The following is a 27,808-nucleotide window of genomic DNA, read 5'->3' as shown; positions in this document are numbered from 1 at the left end:
CAACACTCAACATGATTCTGGTCTCCAAGTCAGCACTCTGAGCAGCTATGAACCAATCTTTTACAGCATGGTATTGAAATATTTCATACTACATTCAAACATCTAACATATAGATTTGTAAAAAAAACAGGAGAAATGGCTTGTCAAACTAAAGTGCTCTTGGTTACTATATTTAAGAGGTTATCTTGATTTCACAATCTGAAGTTGAAAAAAAATTTTTTTAACCAATCACAGTCCCTGCTTCTCAAACTGGGAAACCTAGCCATCTTTCTGAAGTGTCAGTTTTACCCAAAGATTTGGAAAGAAGTTTAAAATTTTTCTAATCGTAAAAAGTTTTATTGAATATATTCATAAGAAAATTCAGATTAATTTTACAGATAAAACATACAACTTCAAAGAAATTACAAGTTGACATTTTGAACTATGTCCTCACATCCAGTCTCCTATGAGGAGTATTTCAGTAGTAACAACTGAAGAGGTGAGTGACCTAGGAGACCCTGATTTCTGAAAGTGTAGCCAGGTCCTTATTGGACAGTAAATACAAATACAGTTCAAAGTCTTGATTCATCCTCTTGAGTTCCATATTAAAAAATAATGTAATTCTCTAATTATATACAATCCTGTCTATACTGATCAAGAAGAAAGTCAAGGAAAGAACTCTGGACTGATTTTTATTTTACACTGTTTAATAATTAGAGGAATGCTGCAGTCAGAGTAGATTGCTGGCTTACAACTAAACAGACACAACATATGTCATAAAAAATAGTGGAACTCCTGGGGCTTCCCTGGTGGCGCAGTGGTTGAGAGTCCGCCTGCTGATGCAGGGGACACGGGTTCGTGCCCCGGTCCGGGAAGATCCCACATGCCGCGGAGCGGCTGGGCCCGTGAGCCATGGCCGCTGGCCCTGCGCGTCTGGAGCCTGTGCTCCGCAACGGGAGAGGCCACAGCGGTGAGAGGCCCGCGTACTGCAAAAAAAAAAAAATAGTGGAACTCCTGAATCTGAAAGATTAGAACTTGACCCACTGAAAATACTGGGAACAGTAATTGTGGGTGGTTTTATCCTTCTTTCAGATTCACATTAAATTGTACCATCCCTGTTCTTCCCTTTTTGTTGAAGAGGTAATCCACTAGGGATTCCTTCTTAGCCCTAAAGGGATCCTTTCAATACGTCATGGGGGTAAACCCAAACTGCCTGCCAAAAATAACTACTTGTCAAATATAAAGTTAATGGTCATTCTCTGTATAAATAACATCTATAAAGAACAAAATGAAGTTGCCAATGAAATTACATTAGCCAAATTTACAAAGTTTCTTTCTTTTTAAACAATGGTTCAACTTCATAAGGCCACATAAGAAAATCATAATCTGTAAATCAAATTGTCATTCAACACATTTAATAATTAAATATAGTTAAATATGATGTTGGATCAAAAATGATCCCAGATAGTATAAGGATTAATACCATTAATCCCACAATTTAATGAGACCATCCCAACCACAAGTTATGACTTTAGATGTTTCATGAGGATGCCACACTGCACCTATACACACTTTATCATGAGCTTTGAATCTACTGTAGAGTTTTGTGGTCTTCCAGTCCCAGATGTTTAATTTTCCATTTCCATCTCCTGAAATCACATAGCTGTAATGAGAAGAAAAATAAATTCAAATTATTCAAACACCTTAAACTAGTAAAGTGGGTGAGGAACAGAGAATTTGTCTTTTTCATCTTAACATAAAAAAAATCACTGTGATTATATAATACTCAGAATAATAAGGTAGAGTATAAAGCAGTCGATAATTTAAACTTCTATCAAAAAACCTCCCCACTGAGTGACCAATCTAAGAGTGAAAATTATTTTTAACTTGGAAGATTGGGAGAGCCAGGGGCCACAGTGAATACAGTATCACAATCACTCTCTAGACAGTCAGAAACAGTGTAAGGGAACCAATTTCATACACAGCCAGCAAACACATGTAAACCCATTCAACTATAGTGGACTCTACCACCTTCATAATTATTTTTGGCACCAACAGCTTCTGAATATATCCAAGATTCTCTCAGAGGTAGGAGTCTAAATCCCAATTATCAGGCTAAACATACAAGTTTATAGGGATTTCTAAATTAGTGATACCCATATATTTTAGCTAACAATAGGGGAATGAATGCAGAGTTTCACTCTTAGGAAGGCTATAGGCTTCACAAATCTAGTGTGACCAGAAGATGGATTTGAGGTTTCTGCACAGAAAAGCTGTAGTGAAACTGTTAACTTCAACCCTACAATACAGGATTAATTCTTCTGGTGCTCATTCAATCACAGCAATATAGAGATTACAGTCCTCCCAGCCTTGCTTAGAAACGCAGAAAGAAAGTGAGACATAGCCTATAAAGACAGGGATTCATTATGTGGTTAAAGGGCACAGAACTAAACAATATAAAGAGACAGACTGAAGAACTTAAAAAAAAAAAGCCAAATGTAGCTGTCTTAATTTGTTCTTGCCTTTTATCTGGCATTTTGACAATCTGAACAGTTCTCATACAATTACATATATAAAAGTGATTTGTACAGTTTTATTTGTACAGCAGTAGTTTATATCATTATATATGAATATGGGAATACATGAGAAGGTTTAAACTTACCTCATGTCTGGTGAAAAGTCTACCTGACACGCATAGCCTGCTACCATATGGCCCTTAAATATTTTTTTCTTATTTAATCTAAATCTGTTCTGTGCTCCAAAAATTAAGATTTGGTTGTCCATTGATTGGCACGCTAGCCATTTCCCTGTAAATTCAATAAATGAGACATTTTAGAGGAAGACTGAAAATTTTAAAAAGACTTTATTTAAATATGTTCAGTCATTAATATTATTTTGTTCCCAACTACTTCATAATAGTAGGAAAATTAATTTACCATACCATCTGTAAAGTGTTACAAATTTGTTGCTGGTGAGAGGTATTTATATATAAAGTAATGGGTTTTGCTCATACAATCTTATATTATTTAGCACTTTTCCTATAAAAGCTTTTTTGTTTGTTTAAATTAGGATGTACAAAAACTCTGAGTTTAGCATTAATAAAACTAAATTTTATGAAATGAAATTAATTTGTAGTAAGTATAAACAATAGAACCATGGAGAGAAAGAGACTTATTTATGTTAATTATGGAAAGAGGAAAGATAAACTCCAGGTGAGAAAACCTAGGATTATTAAATAAAACTGTACAAAAAAAGATATGACTAAAAAAATTCTAGTAACTATTGTTGTGGGCCACACTGCTTTTTTTTTTTTTTTTTTTGGTACGTGGGCCTCTCACTGTTGTGGCTTCCATGGGCCCAGCCGCTCTGCGGCACGTGGGATCCTCCCAGACTGGGGCATGAACCTGTGTCCCCTGCATCGGCAGGAGGACTCTCAACCACTGTGCCACCAGGGAAGCCCCACACTACTTAAAAAAAATTTTTTTATTGAAGTATAGTTGATTTACAATGTTGTGTTTAATTTCTGTTATACAGCAAAGTGACTCAGTTAAACAGATATATATTCTTTTTATATTCTTTTCTATTCTGGTTTATCACAGGATATTGAATATAGTTCCCAGCGCTATACAGTAGGACCTTGTTGTTTATCCATTTTGTATATAATAGTTTGCATCTGCTCATCCCAAACTCCCAGTTCCCCCTCCCCCCACCTCCCCTCCCCCGGCCACCACAAGTCTGTTCTCTATATGTGTTAAGTCTGTTTCATAGATATGTTCATTTGTGTCATATTTTAGATTCCACATATAAGTGATATCATATGGTATTTGTCTTTCCCTTTCTGACTTACTCCACTTAGTATGATAATCTCTAGGTCCATCCATTGTGCTGTAAATGGCATTATTTCATTCTTTTTTATGGCTGAGTAGTATTCCATTGTATATATGTACCACATCTTCTTTATCCATTCATCTGTCAGTGGACATTTAGGTTGTTTCCATGTCTTGGCTATTGTAAATAGTGCTGCTGTGAACTAAGGGTGCATGTATCTTTTCGAATTATAGTTTTCTCTGGTTATATGCCCGGGAGTGGGATTGCTGAATCCTATGGCAACTCTATTTTCAGTTTTTTAAGGAACCTCCATACTGTTTTCCTTAGTGGCTGCACCAATTTACATTCCCACCAGCAGTGTAAGAGGGTTCCCTTTTCTCCACACCCTCTCTAGCATTTACTATTTGTAGACTTTTTAAAGACAGACATTCTGACTGGTGTGAGGTGGTACCTCATTGTAGTTTTGATTTGCATTTCTCTGATTAGCAATGATGAGCATCTTTTCATGTGCCTACTGGGCATCTGTATGTCTTCTTTGGATAAATGTCTATTTAGGTCTTTTGCCCATTTTTCAGTTTGGCCACCTTGCTTTTATCTACCCAAGATTCACCAAAGCTACTAGAGTCTTAACTGTAGTATCTTTACATCCTATATATCTGTAAACATGATTAACTAAGGGATGACCCTAACAATGCTCACAGTCTGACTGGGTAAATGGCCTTGTTCAAGATGGGCACAGTATTTGTAATGGATGGTTTAAAAATACACTATATGAAATTCAGGTGCACAGTGACAAATGTGACTGTATACAATATAGTGATTATCAGAACAGCACCCAGTGAGGTTGCTCTTCTCATAAAAATCATAGGGCATTTGACAAATGATCACTGATTTGCCTGTGGCAGATGCCCTGACTAGACAAGCAAACTCTTTCTTGTCCCCTCTTCCTTGCTCTGTCCTCATAGTAGCTATTGAGTTCACAATGCTGCCCAAATATTGGCTCCTCCACTTTAATATCCTCATGTAGAGTTATATCAGTATATCTGTAGTCCTTGTACTTAAAAGGCAATGAATTATTAAATAGAAAATGGTATTAGACTTATCTTTTAATTTTTGCCTGAAAAAACCTTTTACAGTCAATTGCTAAGGAGAAACTAGAACAAAATTTGCTATTCCCTGAAAGAAAAAGAGCTCACAATAAATCACTAAATGAGCTGTTGAACATGATTCTGTTGGAAGGATAATTATATAAAAAAAACCCCTAAATCCTGATTCTTAGATGGAAATCCTTAGATGCTCAGGCAATGTTAGTTGCAAATCAGTTTCTTTTATATTTACCTTTTTAAAAAAACAAGAGAATGGGTGAGGTGACTCACACATGAAAACCAGTGATTATTTCTAATATTGAAAAGATTTCCTTATATAAGTATGGCACTGTGACAGACTTCTCCTAGGAGGGAATGGCCAAGGCTCTTTTGAAAACAGAGCTCATTTAAAAACAGTATCTACTGGGCTTCCCTGGTGGCGCAGTGGTTGAGAATCCGCCTGCCGATGCAGGGGACACGGGTTCGTGCCCCGGTCTGGGAAGATCCCACATGCTGCGGAGCGGCTGGGCCCATGAGCCATGGCTACTGAGCCTGCGCGTCCGGAGCCTGTGCTCCGCAACGGGAGAGGCCACAACAGCAAGAGGCCCGCGTATCACACAAAAAAACCAAAAAAACCCCCCCAAAAACACAACACTATCTACTAACTTACCATTTGGCGACAAAGTCACTGCAGGCATTGAGTGCATGCTGGGTTCTGCTATATACTTGAAATCCACAGGGATATCCCTAAAAATTAAAAATAGCATATCAGAATAGTAATTTTTAAAAGTACTTTTAGAAGAATAATCTCTGAAACAAAAGAGATGCTCTTGAAATTATATATTTAATAAACCTTTCATGAAACTTCCTGGAGGAAAGAAAATCACAAAATGACATTCTATTGATTATTATAAAGCTTTGACTTTACAAATGACTTTCCATGATAATTACAAGTGTCAGTGATTTAGTTTTCTATCTCTATTTGATTTAAACTTTGGCCTTTATGTTAAAAAAAAAAGTCTGTTACTATAAGTTCTTTAATAATGAACTCATCTAAAAATGTACCATGGTAGGCAGAAGCAAGATGTCTGAGGCAAGCCTACAGGGAAGTATTCTTATTTTACCTGCCAATCAACCCTAATTTGTTACTCTGGAAGCAGGTGAGAGTGCTAAAGAGCTTTCAGCAATGCAAGTAGATAGATGGTAGGCAAAGATGTACAGGGATCTGCAAGCAGGTCGAGCCCATCCAGATGGGTAAGGGATGGGTAAGGTAGATTAAGTGCTTGGTACATGGACATCTTCTATTTTCAGCTTATTTGTAAAGTATTCCAAATGTGTACAGTGTAGGAGAAGAAGCATTAAAAAATTTTTTCTTGTGAGTGATACAAAAGATAAAACAAAAACAACAAAAATCCAAAACTAGTCACCTAAATCTAGACCCATCCAAAATTCTAAGTGTCTTTTCATTTTTAATATTCTCCATGATAAAAAAAATTCTTTACTAATTCTGAAGGACTTTGGTCCTTCAGAGACCATGAGACATCAGAATTGTTTTTTATAGAGTAATGTGTGGGAAATGTAATCTGATGAATAATACAGACTATAAAGCACCAATTTCAACTTCAAACCATGGTTCAAGTTCAAAGACTTTGATTAATTAGAATAACAATAATAATAATTTGCCTTTTAAGTAAGCATCTTCTCTAACCATCTATCAACCAACCCAGAAGAAGAAGCAAATGATTGGAAAAAACTCTATCAGAGTCTTGGTTGGAGGAAAACATTTTCAGGTATAACCTGAAGAACAGTAGCATTTATCAAATCTCCAACCCTTTACACCTCTAAGGTACCAGTGAGAACTGACATTCAGAATGACCCAAATGTATTGGCAAGAGCCTCAACCTTAAAAAGGTTCAACTACTTTTTCCTTCTCATTATTAGTGGCTGATAATTTTATAACATGAATTAAAGAATAAGAGCATTTTCTAAATTAAGTTAATGATAGTCCAGGTTCATATCAATCAATGGTTTACTAAAATTTAAACAGATCCCTTACTTCAGTGACTCTTGGTGCAATGAGCTCTATAACATGAAAAGAATCTGAATACCTGTGAACTTCATAATTGCTAGTAAAAATGCTAGGCATAGTTCTATTTAATAAACATAATATTATATTCTAATTAGAAATTGTAAATCAGTATAATAAGCTAGTAACTTATGTTACAAATAATCTTCAGTCTGGAAATGAGATCATCAAAAAAACAAAAAAAAACCTAACAAAAATCTACGAAATTTTAAAGATAAAAGATAGACATTAGTGCCAACCACTGTAAATTTTTCTTTTAAAAACATTTTAAGAAAAATATATGCCTTTGGGAGAACACATGCTTATAATATCTCATGAATTTAGAATTTAGGCAATTAGGATACCACAGGATGCTCAATATCTAATTACAATCTCCTATTCTTCTTGAAAACTGTATAATAGTCTTAGTTTGTATAGTATTGTTTAAGAAAACCAAGGTTCCTTTGGGTGAACCTGGAGGGTGGGTGTTATACTAAGTGAAATAAGTCAGACAAATACTGCATGGTATCACTTATTTGTGCAGTCTTAAAAAAAAAAAGTCAAACTCATAAAAATAGAGAGTAGAATGGTGGCTGCCAGGGGCTGGGTGGAGGGGTGGGCAGGGAATTAGGCAAAGCTAGTAAAAAGGTACAAACTTTTATCTGTAAGATTAATAAGGTCTGAGGTTCTAGTGTATACACCATGGTGGCTATAGTTGATAATACTGTATTGCATAATTGAAATTTGCTAGGAGAGTAGAACGTAAGTGTTCTCACCAAACAAAAAAGTAAATATGTGAGGTGATGGATATGTTAATTAAGGGTTAAAGAATTATTTCACACTGTATTATGTATATCAAATCATTATGTTGTACACTTTAAATACATTACACTTTTATTCATACCTCAGTTTTAATTATACCTTAATAAAACTGGGGAGAGAAAAAGAAAAAGAAAAAATCTTTGGAGTGGCTTCCCTGGTGGCACAGTGGTTAAGAATCTGCCTGCCAATGCAGGGCACACAGATTCAAGCCCTGATCTGGGAAGATCCCACTTGCTGCGGAGCAACTAAGCCCGTGCGCCACAACTACTGAGCCTGTGCCTGTGAGCCACAACTACTGAGCCTGCATGCCACAACTACTGAAGCCCATGCACCTACAGCCCATGCTCTGTAACAAGAGAACCCACTGCGATGAGAAGCCCGCGCACCACAACAAAGGGTAGCCCCTGCTCGTCGCAAGTAGAGAAAGCCTGCGCGCGGCAACGAAGACCCAATGCAGCCAAAAATAAATAAATAAAATAAGTAAATTTATAAAACAAAAAACAAAAAAATCTTTGGAATCAGTTTGATTTAAGTTTGAATTCTGGCTCTTTCATTTCTTGTGGAACCTTAGGCAAATTACTTTATCTTAGTTTCCTTATCTATAAAACGAATAGGAAATACACCTATCTTGTAAGATTACTTGCCCATTAAATGAAATAGTTCATGTAAAATGCTTAGTATGCCTGGGACATAGAAAGAGCTCAATAAATGTAACATCATTAATAATTATGACAATGATTTCCTTAGATATTCAGTGCATTCTACATGGCAGGCACTGTGCTGGTGTTGAAGACAGATGGAGAGTTTGACTGACACAGTTCTTTCTCTCATGATTAAGAACTCGTAAGGATGCAACACTGTAAAACAACTATACTTCAAAAAAAAATTAAAAATAAAAAAAGAACTCGTCAGGGAAGAGAACAAATAAGCAAGAACTAAAAAGCTGTGAGAAGCAAAGGGTTGTCTGTGGGATGATAGAGAAGATGCCTAATCTCATGTGAGGATTGGTTAGGAAGGCTCTAATAGCAAGTGAGAATTAAACTAAAATCTACAGGATGTCATCATTTATAATGAAACAGTATCATGAGTCTTAGGAGTATTTCTTAAGCTCTGAGAAGGAAAAAAAAGAAACATCATTTAATCAAAATATCTTACTGACCAATGTTCTAATTTAGAAAACATACACAAGTGTTCTAAAAGCCCTGTAATTGGTGCATCATTCAAACATTTACCAATTTCTTTTATACTACTTCACATTTTCAAATGGAGCTGAAAATATCTGATAGAAACACCTGAAAATTTAAGTATAATCAAACTTAAAGTACATAAAACAAAACAGCTATATGTATGCTAAACTATCTAGCTTGTTGTGCAAATGGTCTGTATGGCTCATATAAAACGATATCCTTATCAGGTCCTCTGCATGTAACATCATTTCTGAAGTAGGAGAGATCTTACTTATAAGATAGTCTCAAACCATGGACATTAAGAATGATGTTAAGACTATGTATAAAGTACAGTCAACTCTCCATTAATTGGGGGTAATTTGGAGGGTTATACTGGTGATGGGAGAAACTGCAGTTAAATTACATTAAATCTTCAATTACCCAAACTGTCCTGATAATGGTTAGGAACATGCTCAGGTCCCCAAACAGACTCAGTTTCAGGAGGAAACTACTGCCTGTAGTTCAAGGCTTCTCACTTCCTATAGCTGAACAACTTCTGGGGGGTAGGAGGATAGTTTCTAGTCCCTGCAAGGCTGTAACCACAGTTGAGTTGTGCCTTATAATTGACTATCAAAACAAGCTGGGTTCCAACCAAACATTAACTCTAACAAAAAGACTATTATGCATTGTTCTGAAAATCAACTATAAAACATGATCTATGATAGATACTTAGTGAAATTAGCTTTAGTATTTCTTGACTTTAGAAAAGTGTTTTTTTCTCTAGGAAAGCAAAATTAAGCAATATATTCTGATTATACTCTACAAGTAAAACATTATGGGCTATGAACAGCAGGACACAGGGGTGATGACATGGGGTAATTTTCAGTACTGAATAACCAAAATGCAGACATTTAAAAAATTACGAGATTTAAAAAATATTTTCTTCGGGTTGGTTCTAAGGCTAGGATTTTTTGTTTGTTTGGTTGGTTTTTGCGGTACGCAGGCCTCTCACTGTCGTGGCCTCTCCCGTTGCGGAGCACAGGCTCTGGACGCGCAGGCTCAGCGGCTCACGGGCCCAGCCGCTCCGCGGCATGTGGGATCTTCCCGGACCTCGGCACGAACCCGTGTCCCCTACATCGGCAGGCGGACTCTCAACCACTGCGCCACCAGGGAAGCCCAAAGGCTAGGATGTTATGCTCAATCCCTAGCATAAGCAACACAGTCTATACGTGTGTTACCCCTACTTTTCGTCAGTCATTTTGCAAAGATGAATAAGATACCTAATAAAGAATGTAAGATGGCACTATATAACCTTTTTTACTAGTGCAAGAAAAAGGACTCAAAATACATATTCTTTAGATAGATTATCTAAAGACTATGAAAAGTAGCATGTTTAAATTTTTATTTTCATATTCTGGATACCTAAATAGTTAAAACAGTTTGACTGACAGGCCAGAGATCACAGTTGTGAAAATATTCAGATTGTTGAATATTATCAGGCTTTATCTTTCACTAAAAAATTTTAAATTGTTTGCTTTATATTAATTAGATTTTCTACTGATTAAAAACTCACCATTCCCAAACTCTTAGGCTCTTATCATCAGATGTGCTCACAAATCTCCTATTCTCATCAACAAAAACAATGGTGTTGACAGCTCCCAAATGCCGATCATATTCCTGTACAATTTCTCCACTTCGAATGTCCCACTGTATATCAAATAAGAGAAATGGCAAAGAGCAGATTTATGAAAACAAAGATCATAACTGTGGAAAATAGAGAAGGAAAAAAGATCTCCAATATCGTGTTTTTATAGATTTACTGCTTCCAAGACTAGAGCATCCAGCACTCCTTAGAAGTAGCAAACGTTAAACAAGTTAATATTCCTTATTCTAGCCCCTCATACAGTGTAAGGCTCAAGAATCTTAATAAAAATATTGAAAGAAGACTTACTTGCACAATCTTTTTATCAGACATCCCAGCCACAAAGAGATTTTGCTTATCTTCATCAGGATTAAATTTGACACAATAGGGTACTTTTCGGTTTGTAAATCTTGATATACACTGTCCTAAAACCAAAGACCCAAGTTAAAGTAGATAAAATAAATTTGACCATTTAAAGATAACCCTGGGATTAAGATCTAGAGATCATTTGCTAATAAATTTTGAGGAATGGCAACCTGCTTGTTCTTTACTGTAAACTACATTGTTCCTTTTAATGGATTTTTAATGATTAAAAATAGTATATTCAAAAGTAAATCTGTATCATCAATTGCAGAGCAGATAAAGTTCTCCGGGTGATTACAATATGCAGCTAGAGGGGCTTCCCTGGTGGCACAGTGGTTGAGAATCCACCTGCCAATGCAGGGGACACGGGTTCGAGCCCTGGTCCGGGGGGATCCCACATGCCACGGAGCAACTGAGCCCGTGCGCCACAACTGCTGAGCCTGCGCTCTGGAGCCCGTGAGCCACAACTACTGAAGCCTGCGCGCCTAGAGCCTGTGCTCTGCAGCAGGAGAGGCCACCGCAATGAGAGGCCTGTGCCCCGCAGCAAAGAGTAGCCCCTGCTCACTGCAGCTAGGGAAGGCCCGCGTGCAGCGGCGAAGACCCAGTGCAGCCCAAAATTAAATAAATGAATAAATAAATAAATTTATATTAAAAAAATGCAGCTAGAGTTGAGGACCACTGCCAAAGAGGTTAAGAGTATGGGCTTTGGCATTACAGAGACCTTGGTTTGAATCCAATTCGAGCATTACTAGCTGTGTGACCCTAGAAAAGTTACCTCTTAAGCCTCAGTTTCCTCCTCTATAATAATAATAGTATTTAATCTCATAGTGATATTTTAAGAATTGACCAAGATACTGCAATATAAGTGCTTACAATGCCTGGTAAACAGTGTTCAATAACTATTATCTATTTTCTTTATCCTTAAAACTTAGTAGGATGAAAGACGGTTCTCTAATTGTATAAAATTATACTAGCCACAATGTGCTGATGTAATCAATATGTCTGTGAATATATAAAACCAATCTGCCCATGGAAGTTTAGACCTACATTTTAACCAATTGGGGCAATTAAATTTAATTCTGCTCATCAGGTATTTATTGTGCTTCTGTGTTGTGCAATGCAGTGTGCTGGGTTATGTAGGGGAACAAAATATGGAAATTTTAAAATTTCCTTGTCTATCAATATATTTGCTTTATAAATTGTAAATATTTGGTGGAAAAGAAATTTCATAGTAAAAGAGCTACTTATAATAGCTGAGTTTCAACTCTACAAACATTTTGTGATATTAGCTGATAGTCAATTATATGAGAATTGGGACGGTACCATTTTACCACAGAAGACCACTCACATTGTTTCATTTTAAAACACTAATTATAAGGTAAATAGGTGTTAGTGTAAGTGAGCTCTTACCTGTCTCAGTGTCCCAGAGCTTAAGATACCTGTCATAAGCTGCACTGAGGAACTGTGTTCCTGCAGTATTAAAGCAGATGTCCCTAACAGCTTTACTGTGACCTAAAGGCAGAGACAATAGAAATGGAGGTGAGGTGAAGTATGTTCTTTTAAAATATAAGCACCATAAGAGAAAGAGCACTAAACAGTATTTTTCAAGCAACGCTGTGAGTCAAAATCACTGGAACCCCACATGCTGATTTACTGACTCAGAATATGTTATATGTGGGCTTGGGAATGTAGGTGGTTTTTTTCCCCTTTGAAAAGCTCCTCTGGTGATTCTGATGCATAAAATTTAGGTAAGAACCAAGAGAAAAGATTAACTTTGTTTTAAAAAGTCTCTCATGCACTCTCTTAATATGTAATACATATAACTGATGACTAAACAGTCAAAAGAATTTAAGGAAACATAATAGTCCAGTTATTGCCAATGAAAGAGAAATGGCTGGTGACGTTTTGAAGGTTCACTCTGACATTACTTGCCAAGCTGGAAGTGAAAACAAAGTGACCTAAACCTAAAAGTTCATGAAGTTGTGGCCTTTGTTCAATAATTTGTCTATTTCTGTGATCACATTCCCGAATTTCATAGAAATGGATTCAGAATCTCAGAGACTAAACCTTTTTGAAAACAAATATTAACTATTATCTAGTTTTAAAATGGCATTTGACAATAAATTAATGTTAAGGTGCTTTCCTTGGAAATCAGTCATGCCTGACCAGTGAACTCTTCTGAAAGTTACAGAGTCAAATAAAATATGACTAAATGAAAGCAGAAACTTTCCTACTTTTTACCATCCCACCATGACAAAGACTGCCAAGCACAATTGTGCAAAATGTGCACGGCACAAATTGTCAGCAGTACCCAGGGGCCCTGAACCACTACCACCCACGACCTCCAGTCATGGCAATTAGGCATTCTTTTGTACAGAAGGAGTCCCAGTCAGAGCTGCTATCATCTTTCTAATTAGAAAATTTTCAGTTTTTCACTGAAAAACTGCCAGTGCAGGGGAGACAGATGGGGACCAAATCCCCTGTGTCGCAGGAGACGTTTTGTTCGCAGTACACTGCTGAGAGCCTTCCCACAAGTCTTCTGGGCTGCCCTGGCATCTCGGGCCGTATTTATTTGTGCAGTGAGGCCCTAAAATCGTAACAAAGCACTGCCGAATGGACCCCCACTTAAATCTAAAAACAGAGCCAATATAATTCACACAAATACCGTTTCAATTTGGTACAGTAAAATTTCAAAACATAACTAGCCTTCACACAAAATCTGACAAAGACAATTAACTAGTATCTACCAATAAGGCTAGTCTACCACAAAGCTGTCCTCTTTTTGGCTTTCCTTTCCTTCAAGGAATTTTCTCAACCATATCTCTTTATCTGTTTTTGTTGCCAATGCCCAACCTCTCTGCAAAGCTCAACATCTGGCTATCTAATTGCTTACTGGACATTTTTATCTCAATATCTCAAAGACAGCTCAAATTCCATTAGTTTGAGATCTCATCATCTTCCTATGATGAGTAGCACCACCATTCTTCGAGGTACCTGAGAGTCACTCTAGATTCCTGCCTCACTCATATCACTCACTTGCTAACTAAGTCCCATTGGTTTTAACTCTTGATTGTTTCCTTCCTCTCTCTCTGCTGCTTTAGTTCAGGCTCTCATTATCTCTAATCCAGACCAATGAAATAACCTTGTAGATTACTTTCTTGCCTCCAGGCCTGCCCCACCAAAATATCCTCCATACTGCCACTGTGATCTTTGTAAACTTCAGATCTGATCACGGTTGCTTTCCTGCAAGAGCAGTTCAGTGGTTGGCTTCCCAAGGCCCCCCAGGATAGTCTAAAGGTCTTCCATACTCTGCCCTCCTCTACTGCTTTTCTCCACTGTCATCTCTTACTATATCCCTCAGGCTAACAGTTCTGAAGTATAAGTGGCTCCCTCAAAGCAGTGTGCTTTCTCATTCTTGCTTTAGCTTTAGCTAAAGCTTTAGCTTTAGCTTCTGCTGCTCTCTCTTCCTAGTTCTTTCTGTCTACATGGGGAGACTTACCCCTCCTTCAAGACTCAGCTCAAGTCTATGAAGGCTTTCCTTCATATCAGTGTAGTAATTTACTGTTAATGTTGTTATTGTAGTTTTAAAAGTCCTTCCAAACAGATTTATAGCCAGAGAGAAAAGAAGTATTACCAATAAATGTTCGCAGGCAGCGCCTGTCTCCATAAACCTCCCACAGCTGGAGAAAAAACAACACACAGAAACATTAAATTTAATACAAGACTTTGATAAAAATGACAACTATCAATCACTAACAGTAGTCGTATGCCAGCTATGTATGTGTGTATCTGTGTGTGTACAGATTATTTAACCAAAGGCATTACATATCATTAAACATATTGCTCGGTGCTGTTAGTGACTTGCACTATTAGTGACTTGCACTGTTAGTGACTACACACACACACGTGCACACACATACACACACTTTAAAGCTAAACTCTGAAATCAAGAGAATTTAGATGGAGCTTATACAGGTGGTTTTCATTTTCTTCTTGTTCTTTTCTGTATTTGATGTATTTTCTATGATGAAAAGTTTCTACTTATATAATACTATGAACTACTTTTAAAAGAATTATGTTATTAAAATGTTATAACATTTTGGTACTGAAAGTTTTTTTTTTTACTTTTCTGAAGTATTAACTTTTCTGAAGTATTTATAATTTTATTATAAAAGCTGTTATAAAAATGATAATCTAAACTAAAATATAACAAGTTCATAATTCTCATCACATCTAAAGTGAATTAATACAATAGCTTTGAAACTACCTTTATTCTTGCCTGCCTTAAATCCAATCCTTGACAGTATTGCTAATGATCTAAAATAGAAAGAATTTCCTGGTCACCCAGTGCCTACAGGATAAAGTCTCAGTTCCCATAGCATACCAGGAAAGGACCCCAGACCTGGTCCTTTGCCTTGATTGTAGTCATTCTATGCCTCTCAGATTTTAGACTCTAGCAGTCACACCACTTGCGTTTTTCAGCACATACCATGCTGATTCATTCTATTTACTCCTCTCAGACATACTCTACTCCCTCCCCTGCTTACTTAGTTACCTTCCTATTGAGGTATGCTTCCTCTCTGAAATCAGAATACCTTACATCTGCCTCTACAATGATCATTTACATCATAACGAAACAATCACCTTAAGAGCAGGGACAGTGCCTAAACAATTTTTTTAAAAAATTCATTTATCTATCTATCTATTTATTTATTTATGACTGCATTGGGTCTTCGTTGCTGCACGCAGGCTTTCTCTAGTTGCGGTGAGCAGGGCAACTCTTCGTTGTGGTGCACAGGCTTCTCATTGTGGTGGCTTCTCCTGTTGCCGAGCACAAGCTCTGGGCATGTGGGCTTCAGTAGTTGTGGCACGCAGGCTCAGCAGTTGTGGCTCGTGGGTTCTAGAGCACAGGCTCAGTAGTTGTGGCTCACAGGCTTAGTTGCTCTGCGGCATGTGGGATCTTCCCAGACCAGGGCTTGAAACCGTGTCCCCTGCATTGGCAGGATTCTTAACCACTGCGCCACCAGGGAAGCCCCTAAACAATTTTTTATCCTCAGTCCTTTGCACATAATAGGTATCTAATAAATGTTTACAGATGTGAACAAATTAAATTCTATGCTTTTCTAACTGGTCAAACAGAAGACCTTAATCTCAATTAACATAGTCTGTATAAACTGCAAGTTAAAGGAAATAAGTCTTTTTGCTCCAAAACTGTTGGCCTGTCATTTTAAGCCACTAAGTCGAGGCAAATGCCTAAATGGTTGCTCTCATCAAAAAAAGCTGCCTTTATATATTATTACTACCCATGAATTATTTACAAAGAATAAAATTTTCATGAGTCAACTTTCCAAGACTCAAGAGCACTATAGGGTTGATATTTATTGACCAGTATAATGATCCAGACACAGAAGACATAAAAAAGATAAAAACCATGCTTCCAGATTTAAGTTTTTAAAAGGCTTTCCCATATTCAAATTGACATGTTTTGGCAAGTGAGTTTTTCTACCACACATTCTACAGCTGAACATCAACTAAAGTTTAACCTTCCCAAGACTATAAAAAGTGTGAGAAGAGGCTGGGAGCAATTCTGCTACTAGCATTTAGAAGAAAAAGGGTGAATTACATTATCTGTTCTCTAAAAATGGGTTTTCTATCACATGTCCTCTCTACCTTTAAGGTACTAAGGAACAAATGAACTCAGTTACATATCTAAAACCTCTATAAAAATGCATTATTGGTGATTAAATATTTATGTGCCTAAAGCCAAAGTGATTGATTATGTCCTAATCAGCTATCTAAGCTTACAAAGAGCCTAGCCACGGGCTTCCCTGGTGGCGCAGTGGTTAGGAATCCACCTGCCAATGCAGGGGACACGCATCCGTGCCCTGGTCTGGGAGGATTCCACATGCCACGGAGCAGCTAAGCCCGTGCACCACAACTGCTGAGCCTGTGCTCTAGAGCCTGTGTGCCACAACTACTGAAGCCCGTGCGCCTAGAGCCCGTGCTCTGCAACAAGAGAAGCCACCGCAATGAGAAGCCCGTGCACTGCAACGAAGAGTAGCCCCCACTCACCTCAACTCGAGAAGGCCTGCACGTAGCAACAAAGACCCAGTGCGGCCAAAGAATAAATAACAAATAAAAATTTTTAAAAATCTTAAAAAAAAAAAAAAGAGCCTAGCCAATTGGATCACAAAGCCACATCTGAATCAATGTGTTTGGAAGCAGTTCATAAACTGCTGCATTCACAGGGCATAAGAGAAAATAATTAGCCTCTAATTGCCTAACAAACCCAGATTTATCTAAATAGATTAGATTTAACCAAAGCACTAGCTTGGTAGCACTCCTACTGTTACTGTAAACTCACCTTAATTTTACAGTCCATGGAACAAGACAGCAACAAATGGCCAGAGAGGGGAAACAATCTGACTGCACTGACGCCCTGTAAAAAGGAATTAAAATTATCAATCAGAAGCATTTGAAATCTCAGCTAAAATTAAACAGAAGGGAAAGACAGTGTATTTTTAAGCCACCTAATTTGCTATTTTTCTTCATTCTAAAAATCGTACCCTAGAATAACCTTCATTAGTATTCTAAGAGCAGCCCTTTGGACGCTAAGCTTTTCAAGATTTTTTTTAACCTTAATTACCGACTTCCTCACCCAAGGGAATTCTTAGTCATGTTACTAATGCCCTCACTCCTCTTCCTTCTTTTACTCAGTACCTTTGCTCTTTGCTAAGAGCTGGAAATTATCAGTTGGAACAGTGCAGATGACAAAGAATATTAACATCAAAATTTTCAAGTGTCTTGTCTCTGCATTAGTTTAAGAATATCATAGTGTATAAACCAGGGAGCATCTAATCTTCTTTGAAGTGTGATAACTCTAATTGCTAAGGTAAAATTATTGAGGCTTTTGTGCTAGTACCAGCCCATTACTCACTGACTTGGTGCCCAAGAGGAAGACTATTATGGCAGGAACTTGGAGGCGAAGGCCTGGGCTACAATAAGGGGATAGGACACCCAATCATGAATGCTATGTCATGGCCCAATCAGATGACCTTGAAGACTGAGTATTCAATTGTGACTCATATGTGTTGGTACTGCCAGAGTCTGACTCCGGTTTATCTTCAATTTGACCTCCCTGTTCTATCTTGACCTCTCTACATCTTTACTAGAAATATTGAATGTCCCACATCAATAGCTGAAAATTTATGCTGGTGTCACTATTATACATTACAACAAACAAAAACAACCAATTTGCTTACCTTTGTGTGTCCGGACCACACGTGAATTTGTTTTTTGGGAAGATAACACTTCTCAGGTGGCACAGGTGACCGCAGATTAACACCAACATCCTGAGGTATGTGAAGATAGGACCTGCCTTGATAGTCATACATTTCTTTAACTGAAACAAGAAGGCAAAAGAAAGCAGTGAACAAATAAAAACCATAGTCATGAAATCTACATTCTTAAAATGATAACAAACATTTTATTCATAGGGATATCGTTGCGTATCAAGGTTTTGGTAAAAATACTCTGATGATGTTAAGACCAAGAGTCAGCTAAAATTTAACTGCCTGAAATCATAGCTATTATTTACAATTAGTGGTAGTATTTTAGAATCCCTAAATATCAAGAGACTATCAGACCTTTAAATAAGCTCTTACTTCCTTTATCCACTTACACATTTTAGTGGCATATACAAACTTCCTTTATCCACTTACACATTTTAGTGGCATATACAAAGACTCCACTGCAGTACAATTACAGCGAGAGAAGAAAAGATAATACTTGGGCCTTGTGAGTCATTGGCAAAGAATCAGAAGCAAAACAGGATAAGAAGGAAGTTAAAACAAAACAAAAATATATCAACTATCCTTTTCCCTGCTTTCCTCCTTTATGTTCTTCCGGGTTCTTTTTCCAATCTCTTTTCTACTTTCAACCCAGATTTTACAATAAAGTCACATGTGAGAATTAAATGACATAGTATATATAAAGCATTTAGTAGCATGCTGCACAGAGTAAGTACTCAATAAATGTTGGCTGTTATTGTTATTATGGCTACAAGCACCACAGTACTAAATAGACTACTTGGAGATAAAACTGGAGCTTGAGAAGGTAAATGTGACCTCGTGAAACCTATATATTTGATAAGTGATATAACATTAGAATAATCAATACTATCAGAACTGAATTATTCTTTTAGTCTGGTAGCCACTACATAATTTCCCCAATATAACTAGTTACTAATGAACCAGGTAGAGTTTAGAATATAATTTATTTTGGTGAATATGCATTTCCTTCTACAAATCAAAGTATGAGAATCTTAATCTCTAATCCACTTACATGAAAAACAAAGTTTATTCTTTTAAAGTGTAATTTAGTAACAGTTATGAACTGTGATCATACCTGGAGAATATTTGGCTTGGGTTAAAAACAAAAAGTTTAAATGACTGGGGGACTAGTTATACATCAAAAAGAGTCAACTTTATCTTAGGAAAGAATAGACTGTGAACCATAATCTCCTTTATCTACCTTTAAAAAAAATTCATTAGCACTTCAAAAATAATAATCTGTGGCTATCTGTTTAATTAGAACATAGAAGAGGTTTGCTATAATTTCTTTGGGATGCAAATTGTCCAATATAATTCTTAATAAAATGAATTCTAGCAGCTGATTAGTAAAGGCAATACATATATTATGTGAACAGAGAGCAGAGTAAATATCTTAAAGTTTATCATAAAAATAGGAGGCATAAAAAATATATTACCATGTAAGATTGTCTTTTCCTCTCCAGGTTTCTCTTCTTCCTGTTTGCCTTTTTTCTGCCTCTTTGCTGTAATTTCATCCAATTCTTTTTGTTCTTCCTAAGGAAATTAAGGAGTGAACTTTTAAAATGGATGTTCTAGAACCCCATCCTGGCCAACGTTGGTCATAAATTCTTTATAATGAGGCACACTATTTTGGTGAGGCAATAGCCGCAAGTAAGTCTCCCAGAATAACAATCTCAACTCTTTGGCAGATTACAAAATGGCACTAAACACACAGTGGGTACTAGTTAATACTTCTAAACTCATTGTATACAAAACCCATCCTTCTGGAACACCTAGAAAGTAATTTGATGTATTATGCTAATTATGTAAGTGAAAAGATGAGGCAATTAGAAAATCTAGTACCGGAAAAGACAGTGAATTTTAGTAGATGATGTTCTTCTTCAGTAAACAGCTTTTAATAGTCATAAGGATATAAGCAGTGACTACAGATTTGTGACACAGCTTTTGTTGGAGAAGCAGTAAAAGGAAGGTGGGGTAGTAGTAAATCCTTATAAGAACTCAGAAGTCAAAATAAATAAAGAGCAGCATATATGTGTTACTGAGATAACTGGACATGAGATACAGCTAGAATGTAAGCTTCATGAGAATGCGATTTTCTTAATCTTTTCCACTGCTATATCCCTAAGACCTAGACCAGTGACTGGCTCATAGAGACAGTAGGATTAGGAAGTGGAGAGGGGCAAGTAGGGTTTTATAGTTTTACTTTATAAACTTCATAATATTATGAAAAAAAACAGACATACTACTTTGTTAAAATTTTTAAATAAATTAATAAATAAAACCCATCATGAATTCTAAAATCACAGAAAGGCTGATTTTGTAATTACTATCTGAATATCTGGCATCAGAAAATCAGCTACCATGGCACCTTAGTAGTATTATCAAGGTGATTTTTATGAAAAATTGTTCAATATTGTATTTTAATTTAAAAGTATGGAAGATAATAAATCAGAAAAATATAAACAAAAATTATTCCAAAGAAAAACTATTTTCTCAATCAACTAAGGCAGAGAAATTCTGATGAGTCATTTGGTTCTCTAAGGAAACCTCAAGTTTATTAATATAGATATACTTCATAGAGACATAGCAGACACCTGAATTGGCAATGAAAAACATCACAGCTTACTTCTGAAGGTTTGGCTACATCTTTTTCATCCACATATTTTGCCCACGGTCCCAAGAAACCATCAATATTAGATGCATCATTTTCTTTGAATTTTTTCCTCTTTTCTATTTTCTTCTGACCCGTTTCAAACACAGTTAAACCTATATTAAAAACAAAAAAGCAGAGATCATAAATATGGATATTTTCTAAAGAAACAGCAATATATATATTTATATAGATTTATAAACACAAAATATTTAAAACACAAAATGAAACCTACATGAATCGAGATACACCAACTCATGCTATATAAAAAGAGACTCAACCTTCTGGGCAAAGCAGCTTTCTACCACTGCAGTATGTTGCAAATTCTAATATATGTGAAGGAAGAAAAGACCCAGCTATGTAATCCTGCAGTGGTACACAATCTTTTTAATTAATCACAGACCTTTATCAGTAGATTTTACCACTTTCCCAAAGAAACACAGCAATTTAGTAATGCTAAATAATGATGAAGTTACCTTTGAAAGCAAGAATAAACTAAAATTTCTCATTCAAAAGCTGAATTAGATAAAATTACATTAAGTAATTAATAACTTTTCCTTGCTTCCCTTGCTTCGCTGTATTGTAATGCAACAATATAAATTAAAGGTTTCACAAGAATCTGGTACTTCTTCCAGGTGATCTCAATCTAAACTTGACCTCTAATACCATAAATCTTAAAGGTAAGAAGAAAAGAGGAAAGAGGATGTTTCTGGTTGGGATTCTCATTTGATCAGTAGGAGGTGGCATGCTGTGTGTAGTCATTAAATTGGAAAAAAAGGTTTATGAAGGTCATAGTCACAATTTAACTGTTAACTGAGAATCTAGCTACATAAAGATGTAGCTTATAGAGGTCTAACAAAGAGAAAAGCTTAACCTATATTAATTCAAATCAGTTTCCTTTAAGCTGTGTTATAACAAAAGGTTGTTAAAATCCTATTTTAACAACAATCTAGCTCATAAAAAGGTTAGCTTGATCATATAGGCCAGCAGTCCCCAACCTTTGTGGCACCAGGGACTGGTTTGTGGAAGCGAATTTTTCCATGGCCAGCGGTGGGAGGGTGGGGATGGTTTGGGGATGATTCAAGTGCATTACATTTATTGTGTACTTTATTTCTATTACTATTACACTGTAATATATAATGAAATAATTATGCAACTCACCATAATGCAGAATCAGTGGGAGCCCTGAGCTTGTTTTCACTTGCCACTCACTGATAGGTTTTTTTTTTTTTTTTTTTTGATAGGGTTTTGACATGAGTCTGCAAGCAGTTGATTTATTATGGTCTCTGTGCAGTCAGACCTCTCTGCTAATAATAATCTGTATTTGCAGCCACTCCCCAGCGCTAGCATCACTGCCTCAGCTCCATCTCAGATCACCAGGCATTACAGCCTCATAAGGAGCATGCAACCTAGATCCCTCACGTGCACCGTTCACAGTAGGGTTCGTGCTCCTATGAGAATCTAATGCCACCGCTGATCTGATAGGAGGCAGAGCTCAGGCGGTAATGCAAGTGATGGGGAGTGACTGTAAATACAGATGAAGCTTTGTTCATTCACCCACTGCTCACCTCCTGCTGTGCAGCCTGGTTCGTAACAGGCCACGTACCAGTACCTGTCTGTGGCCCGGGTGTTGGGGACCCAATATAGGCTCTAGAGTTACTAAGTGCCCTCGTACAAACAGCATACTCTTTTTCTATTGAACATTTTATGGATAAGATTCCAAGGGGCTGATGAGCTTTGTGGCAAGTTAGCATTTAGAGTATGATGCTTTGTCTTAAAATAAGTACAAAATGAATACAAGTATAAACATATGTTTTAAAACACATATTCAAACTCAGACTTCAAAGCAACCCTTGAAAGAAAATCTCCACAGACATGCGCGATGAGATTTGTTTCTGCTGTTAAAATGGAGCTTGACATTAGTGTTGAGAAATAAACTAAAATCAGATATACATTAGTTTTCATTTCTTGAATGATTTCTACAGGACTGGAACTGTGCCAAGAAATCACCCCCCACCCCCCAATCCCGCCGCTACAGGTACGACTATCTTCCTTACAAGGTTGCACACCTAGTAAGTGGCAAAAGCAAGCTCCAAACTAATAGTTCTATACATTGCTCTAAACTATATCCCACTATTGTCTCAACTTAAAAAAATAAATAAATAAAGAGATAAATTACATACTAGTTTTTCCCTACTGTCCAAAGTCAATCTACAAACAATAAGTATAGGTATATATATTTGATATTAAATATTGATATTTCAAGTAAATTACCTTGATTTTTTTCTGCTTCTTCTACAGAACCAATATACTTAGTAGACACTTGATGGCTATCTAATGAAGGGTCCAATGCATAACCTGAAAGGAGAAAAATTACTGACTCCATTTTTTTCCATTTACAATTCATTTTAATTCTATACACATTTACTCATTTTACATTTTCCTTCCCAGATGCTGAAAATGGTCTCTTTTTTTGTTTGTTTTCTTGTGACTTTATTTCTTCCTTATGTTCTGAAAGTATTACAGCTTCCTTTATCATCAGGATGTACACACCAATAATTCTATCACAGGCAAACCAAATTTCCGATTGTAAAGTTGCTTGTGCAAGATAATTTCAAAGGCCTTTCATTGTGTTGGATCTCTCTGAGCTTATCTCCACAAGAGTTATCACTTTATCACATTCAACTGTCCACTGTTACTCTGAGGACTAATCCTTCTTTCATGAGCTATGTTTCTATTTAGAATCATTAACCCAAATCTCAGGCTGGACAATGAATGACTTCAGTAGAACAGATGAATCTAGCATATTGACATTACATTACTAAGAGCCTGTTAGGCCAAAATATCAAACTTTAGTCTTAAATTTTCTAAGAGCTTAAAAATATACATATATCATACATTCAGGAGTTTAGAAATCTTTTTATTTTTGGTAACAGATAATGCATGGTTTAGTTTATCAAGTTATATAAACTTTTAAATAATTTAAAAAAGAAATAGGGGTAAGAAGAATTACATAAAATTTAGCTATTATTTTGGAAATGCTATTCTCAGTAAAGACAGTCTTCCCTCCCAATTTAAAAACAGTATATTTCTACTGCATAAGTCATTATTTATATTTCTTTGGTAGGAGCAGTAAGGATATCTACTAGCATATTTATATACTCCTTCAGCTAGAGTGTGTAGCTACATATAAATGTAGTCTTCAGTGGTCTGTGGGAACTTCAGGAAAGAAAGTCTATATTAACTCAAATCAGTTTTTCTTCAACTGGGGGTGCTAGTATGATAAATGTTTGGTAAAATCAGTTTTAGTAATAATCCAGTATATTCACAAAAGAGAGCTAGATCATTAAATCAGTCTATGGCCTACAATCCAGGTGAACAATCATGAAATACTACATGAATACTTGCGCATTTTTTTAAACAGTACGTTGTAGTGAATATAGTTAACAATTAAATTTTCTTATTTATTTATTTACATTTTAATTTTCCAGCTGAAAATTAAAGGGAACTTCTTTTGGGAAAAAGAAAAAGATTTGTCATCAAACATACTTTTCAGACAAGCTAAGCACGTAGGTGCTCAACTCACCTTCATAATACGCTAACGCTGAACCAACCACCTAGGTATTAGCTCATTTGCATATAGTTTTTTTATTAGTATTAAAATATGTTCTTGGCCTGAGGACAGAGCTTGATGGCAGAAAGCAGCTTTTCAACCTCTGAAATCACAGGTTCAAATCCCATGAGTTATTTTATCTTTCATCTCTTTGACATAGAGAAAGTGTTTAGTGTTCTATAAATTATTTTTCTAAAATGAGACTTCATAAGGCTCATGTAAAATTTAAACCAAATACCCTAAGTTAAAAATCCGCATCTCAACCATAAAAATTTATCTAAAATGTAATTCTGTCTACACAAATGGCATTGCATTTTGTGTTTAGGGAGATGGTGTAGGAGGCAGAGAGGGAAGGGAGATCTCTGGTTCTTCTTTGGTCTCTGTGTAAGCACCAACTGCCAGCTCATCTGGCCTGGAATTTCCTCTTCTGAGGAAAGGAACTTATGTTCTCCTCCTTCTCCACACCCTCTGTGGTAAAATCTTTACTGCCACTGTCACCATTACCACTACTGCCTCCCACCCAGGTAATTAGGGGATAATAGTATTTTCCCTTTACTAATAAGGGATGTTAAATATTTATCTATTGATAAATGTCTTACTAGAAGTTTGGCAACAACAGAACAAGATATAACTCTAACACTGCAGAATTTTAGTCCAATTAGTTTTCTACCAACCTGTCTCAAATAAGTGAATATATCTATATTTAAGTTCTGAAATATTCTTATCTATCTTTCTGAAGCTTATTTTCCATTTTATCTTTTTAATAGAATTACTGTTTACTTTTTTTAAATTCTTAAATTTATTTTCTTTATTTTTTTGGCTGCGTCGGGTCTTAGTTGCAGTACACAGGAACTTTCATTGCAGCCTGCTGGCTCTTCATTGTGGTGCGCAGACTTCTTTCTAGTTGTGGCGTGTGGGCTGCAGGGCATGTGGGCTCTGTAGTTGTGGTGCGGGGGTTCCAGAGAACGTGGGTTCTGTAGTTTGTGGCATGCAGGGTCTCTTGTTGAGGTGCGCAAGCTCATTAGTAGTGGCACATGGGCTTAGTTGCCCTGCGGCATGTGGGATCTCAGTTCCCTGACCAGGGATCGAACCTGTGTCCTCTGCAATGGAAGGCAGATTCTTTACCACTGGACCATGAGGGAAGTCCCAATGTTTACTTTCTTTTTTTGTAGTTTTACTTGAAATGGCTCTAATAATATTAGTTTTATTGTTAGATTCTTAAGATTAGTAATATTAATGTCTCCATAGGTAAATGAGAAGAGACTGTAAACAATTTGCAAAAGAATGATTACAAATATATGAAAAAACCTTCAAACCTCACTAGTAATCCAAAAGGATAAAGTTAAAATAAAGAAGTACAATATTTTGACTATCAAATAAACAAAGGAAAAACAATCATATGGATCTTGAGTAAGGAGAAGTAGGGTTTTTATACATGGTGGTGGCAGTAAAAGTTGGGAGAATTCTTTTGGAAAACAATTTGACAATATATAACAAAAGTTTTAAAAACATTTACATTCTTAGATCCACTTCTGGAGTTCATCTTAATAACGAAAAAAACCCATAAAGTTTTATGCACAAACAAATTCACTACCACATTTTAAAAAGCATTTTACTGCAGCTTAAAATATACATCACCACATTTTAAAATAATGAAAACTAGAACCAAATTGCAATCTACATGATACAATAATTTTTCATAAATTATGACATCATTCAGCAGGGTATTTTAAAAAATCATTTAAAAATGTTAATAAAAGGGTTTAATGAAGAGTTAATATTGAAGTTAAAACTCAGTTAATAATGAGTGTGGTGAAACTAAAGGTGTTTATTAATTAAAAACATTTTTTTTATTGGAGTATACTTGCTTTACAATGTTGTGTTAGTTTCTGCTGTACAATGAAGTGAATCAGCTGAAACGTGTCTGTTTAAAATTTTCCACTTTCATAGACTGGTGTAGAGAAAATCATGAGCAAAAGGAGGACAAAGAGGAGAAACCTCACTGAGAAGCCCCAAGTAAGACCAGTAAGGGAACAGGCCAGAAACCCAAGACAAAAAGGGAGGAGAACAGGACAAAAGAATTCACACAAACCATGGAGAGACTAAGAGCTCAGGATAAACATGATAAATGGGAGCTAAAAGCAAAACTGTAGCATAAGTAAATGGGATGATACAGTAAAGGAGACTATCTTCACAGATTAAGGAATAGAGGTGGCTGTGATAAACTAAGTAAAATAATACACTTAGATTATAACACTGCTATAACCATTTAAAAATGGTTAGAAAAGTAGGATCAATGTTCTATATCCCAGCAGAGTTATAGAGTGGTAAATATGAGACTTATGTAAAGATGAATTCCTGGACTTCCCTGGTGGTACAGTGGTTAAGAACCCGCCTATCAATGCACGGTACACAGGTTCGATCCCTGGTCCGGGAAGATCCCACATGCTGCGGAGCAACTAAGCCCGTGCACTACAACTACTGAGCCTGCGCTCTGGAGCCCCCGAGCCACAACTACCAAGCCCGTGTGGCACAACTACTGAAGTCCGCGTGCCTGGAGCCCGTGTTCTGCAACAAGAGAAGCCACCACAATGAGAAGCCCCCACTAGCTGCAACTAGAGAAAGCCCATGCGCGGCAACGAAGACCCAACACAGCCAAAAATAATAAATAAATAAAATAAATTAATTAAAATAAAGCTGAATTCCTGTGCCATCTCCTTCATGTCTTGTAGGTAAGAGAGACATGTCTTGTGTCTTATACAAGATATAAGGAAGGTTTGCTCCCTGGTACTTTGCAAATCAGAAGGTAACACAAAGAGGTCTCATAGCCTTACATTCCATGTGTAAGAGTGAGAGGAAAAACTCAGATAGGAATTACTATCAGAAGTTAGACAAGAACTTTCTATGAGAAAATAAGACTTTTAAATTAACAGAAGCTATACTTGCTTAGTACTTGGGGGTAAAGAAAAAAAGACTGCTAAACCTGAGGTTGGTTAACTTGTTTATTAATTTAAGTTCCGATAAGTGGTTCTCAGTTCTAAGATTCTCATAAGGGAGACAGAACATACGTTACTTAATTTGCAAGTGGCTACTCCTTTTATTCCAGGCCACCTAACATAGTATAGCCCATGTTCCTTTTTTACGTCTTTAACTCACTAAATAGTTCAATCTCTGTCCTAGTCCACCCCCTTAATGGAAGAGGCAAAAAATACCAGCTATTTTTTTTCAAATAAGCCGTTTCTGAACCTGGGTCTACAGCCAACT

General features: G+C 36.5%; 2 protein-coding genes across 3 annotated transcripts in view; one reads left to right on the top strand and one right to left on the bottom strand.

Annotated features, from left to right (window-relative positions):
• Positions 1-27,808, top strand: part of WASF1 (WASP family member 1) — a 150,608-nt gene that overhangs the window by 10,629 nt on the left and 112,171 nt on the right. The gene's annotated exons all lie outside the window — the stretch shown is intronic.
• CDC40 (cell division cycle 40) overlaps positions 308-27,808 on the bottom strand; it is a 49,124-nt gene continuing 21,623 nt past the window's right edge. Inside the window, exons 5-16 of one of the 2 annotated variants that reach the window (XM_059083599.2) lie at positions 23,206-23,289; positions 20,908-21,047; positions 19,718-19,814; positions 18,213-18,352; positions 17,315-17,389; positions 14,585-14,630; positions 12,361-12,462; positions 10,897-11,012; positions 10,519-10,652; positions 5,563-5,639; positions 2,642-2,786; positions 308-1,642 (exon numbers count right to left, since the gene is read on the bottom strand). In XM_059083599.2, the coding sequence (XP_058939582.2) occupies positions 1,465-1,642; positions 2,642-2,786; positions 5,563-5,639; positions 10,519-10,652; positions 10,897-11,012; positions 12,361-12,462; positions 14,585-14,630; positions 17,315-17,389; positions 18,213-18,352; positions 19,718-19,814; positions 20,908-21,047; positions 23,206-23,289 (1,334 nt within the window). In that variant the 3' untranslated portion in view covers positions 308-1,464. The remainder of the gene's footprint in view (positions 1,643-2,641; positions 2,787-5,562; positions 5,640-10,518; positions 10,653-10,896; positions 11,013-12,360; positions 12,463-14,584; positions 14,631-17,314; positions 17,390-18,212; positions 18,353-19,717; positions 19,815-20,907; positions 21,048-23,205; positions 23,290-27,808) is intronic. The other variant, XM_067011623.1, reaches the window with a different exon arrangement.

This window comes from Kogia breviceps, chromosome 13, assembly GCF_026419965.1.
Source record: "Kogia breviceps isolate mKogBre1 chromosome 13, mKogBre1 haplotype 1, whole genome shotgun sequence".
NCBI lineage: Eukaryota > Metazoa > Chordata > Mammalia > Artiodactyla > Physeteridae > Kogia > Kogia breviceps.
This window is presented reverse-complemented; position numbering and strand designations above follow the sequence as displayed.